Raw genomic sequence first — 1,343 nt, 5'->3', positions numbered from 1 at the left:
AGCTGACTGAGGCGGGCCATATCCGTTCCAGATTCTAGAAGCGCCGCCGGGTCGGCGGGCCGGCGGCGGCTGCACTCCATCGACATGGTGGGTGATGTCCACGAGTCGCGTCCGGCGACATCCGAGGCCACCGACCTCCTCCAGGTGTCCCCATCGTCCCACGCGGCCCTCGAGCGTTCGCTCCACGCGCGCCCTGCCCGCAACACGTACCCCCAGCGCCGGAACACGCACGAGATCTCCTCTCACGCGAGGCTGCCCCCCTCCCCCGGCCCGGCGCGGCCGTCCCGATCCACCCGCCACGCAGATAGCTACTTGCTATTTAAGCAAGCCCACTCGCCGGGCACCACTGCCGGATGAGCAGAGCAAAGCAACAAGACAAGATCACAAGAGTAGCTTGGAACACGCACTGACGCAGCCAAACAGGTAGCAATGGAGCGGTTTGTGCCGAACACGGAGAAGGCGAGGGAGGACCGGGAGGAGGCGCCCAAGGTGCCGTCGAGCGACCCGGACCTGCGCGATCTGGTGGCCGGCGCGCAGCCGCAGCTGCAGCGGGAGCACCAGCCGCCCAACATCTCCGAGATGAAGCCGCTCACGCGGGAGGCCTACGGCGGCGGGATGTACGCGGGCGAGGACCGGCGGAGGGACCCCGCCAGGCCGCGCGCCAGCGTCACGCAGAGCGCCGACGGGCCCGAGGAGGCGAGGGCGGCCGACGCCAAGCCTAGCCACCCGCCGCCGCCGTCCACCGGCGACCGCGACCTCGACATCACCGGCCAGTCCTACATCCAGTAGTAGTAGTAGCACTGTGTTACTGTTGTTCCGTGCGCGCTTGTCGTGTACGTTTTGCTGCCGTCTCACAGCTTCTACGCGTGTCAAGCAACCTGTACATACGTCGCCTTTTTTTGTTTGCAAACGAATAAAATGCGGGCTGGGCTCTATGCTACGCTGTAGTCAGGCCCAATGAGAAGTATGGGCTTGGGCCCTGCCAAATTCAACTTCCCGTTTCTGTTTTGTTAGTTACGGGCTTCCAGAAAGAAAGCCCACCACAATGCCATCGTCGTCACAGGCGGCCCATTGCAGTGCCCCGTTGAATTGGCTCAATCCTATCCTATCCTATCCGTGTAAAGATTCGACAAGGAAATGTTTTTGATCTCCCACGCACGCCATTTACCGTCCCTTTCTCGTTGGATTGGATCATCACGAGCAAACGCACGAAAGTGAACTCCGCGGCGGTGTCCCAGACGAAAACGGTCGCGAAATCTCCAACAAGCGAGCAGATCCGCCGCGAACGCGCCCCAGCCAAGCGCTGCCGAGACGTCCGGGTCCGAAGCGAAGCACACATGCCA

General features: G+C 62.8%; 1 protein-coding gene across 1 annotated transcript; it reads left to right on the top strand.

Annotated features, from left to right (window-relative positions):
* Positions 1 to 284: 284 nt before the first annotated feature.
* On the top strand, positions 285 to 933 carry LOC120692132. Its single transcript, XM_039975362.1, has one exon. It carries the CDS (start codon positions 430 to 432, stop codon positions 787 to 789), a length of 360 nt encoding a protein of 119 aa, XP_039831296.1. The 5' UTR covers positions 285 to 429; the 3' UTR covers positions 790 to 933.
* The last annotated feature ends 410 nt before the right edge of the window (positions 934 to 1,343 follow it).

Source organism: Panicum virgatum, chromosome 9N (assembly GCF_016808335.1).
Source record: "Panicum virgatum strain AP13 chromosome 9N, P.virgatum_v5, whole genome shotgun sequence".
Classification (NCBI taxonomy): Eukaryota; Viridiplantae; Streptophyta; class Magnoliopsida; order Poales; family Poaceae; genus Panicum; species Panicum virgatum.
This window is presented reverse-complemented; position numbering and strand designations above follow the sequence as displayed.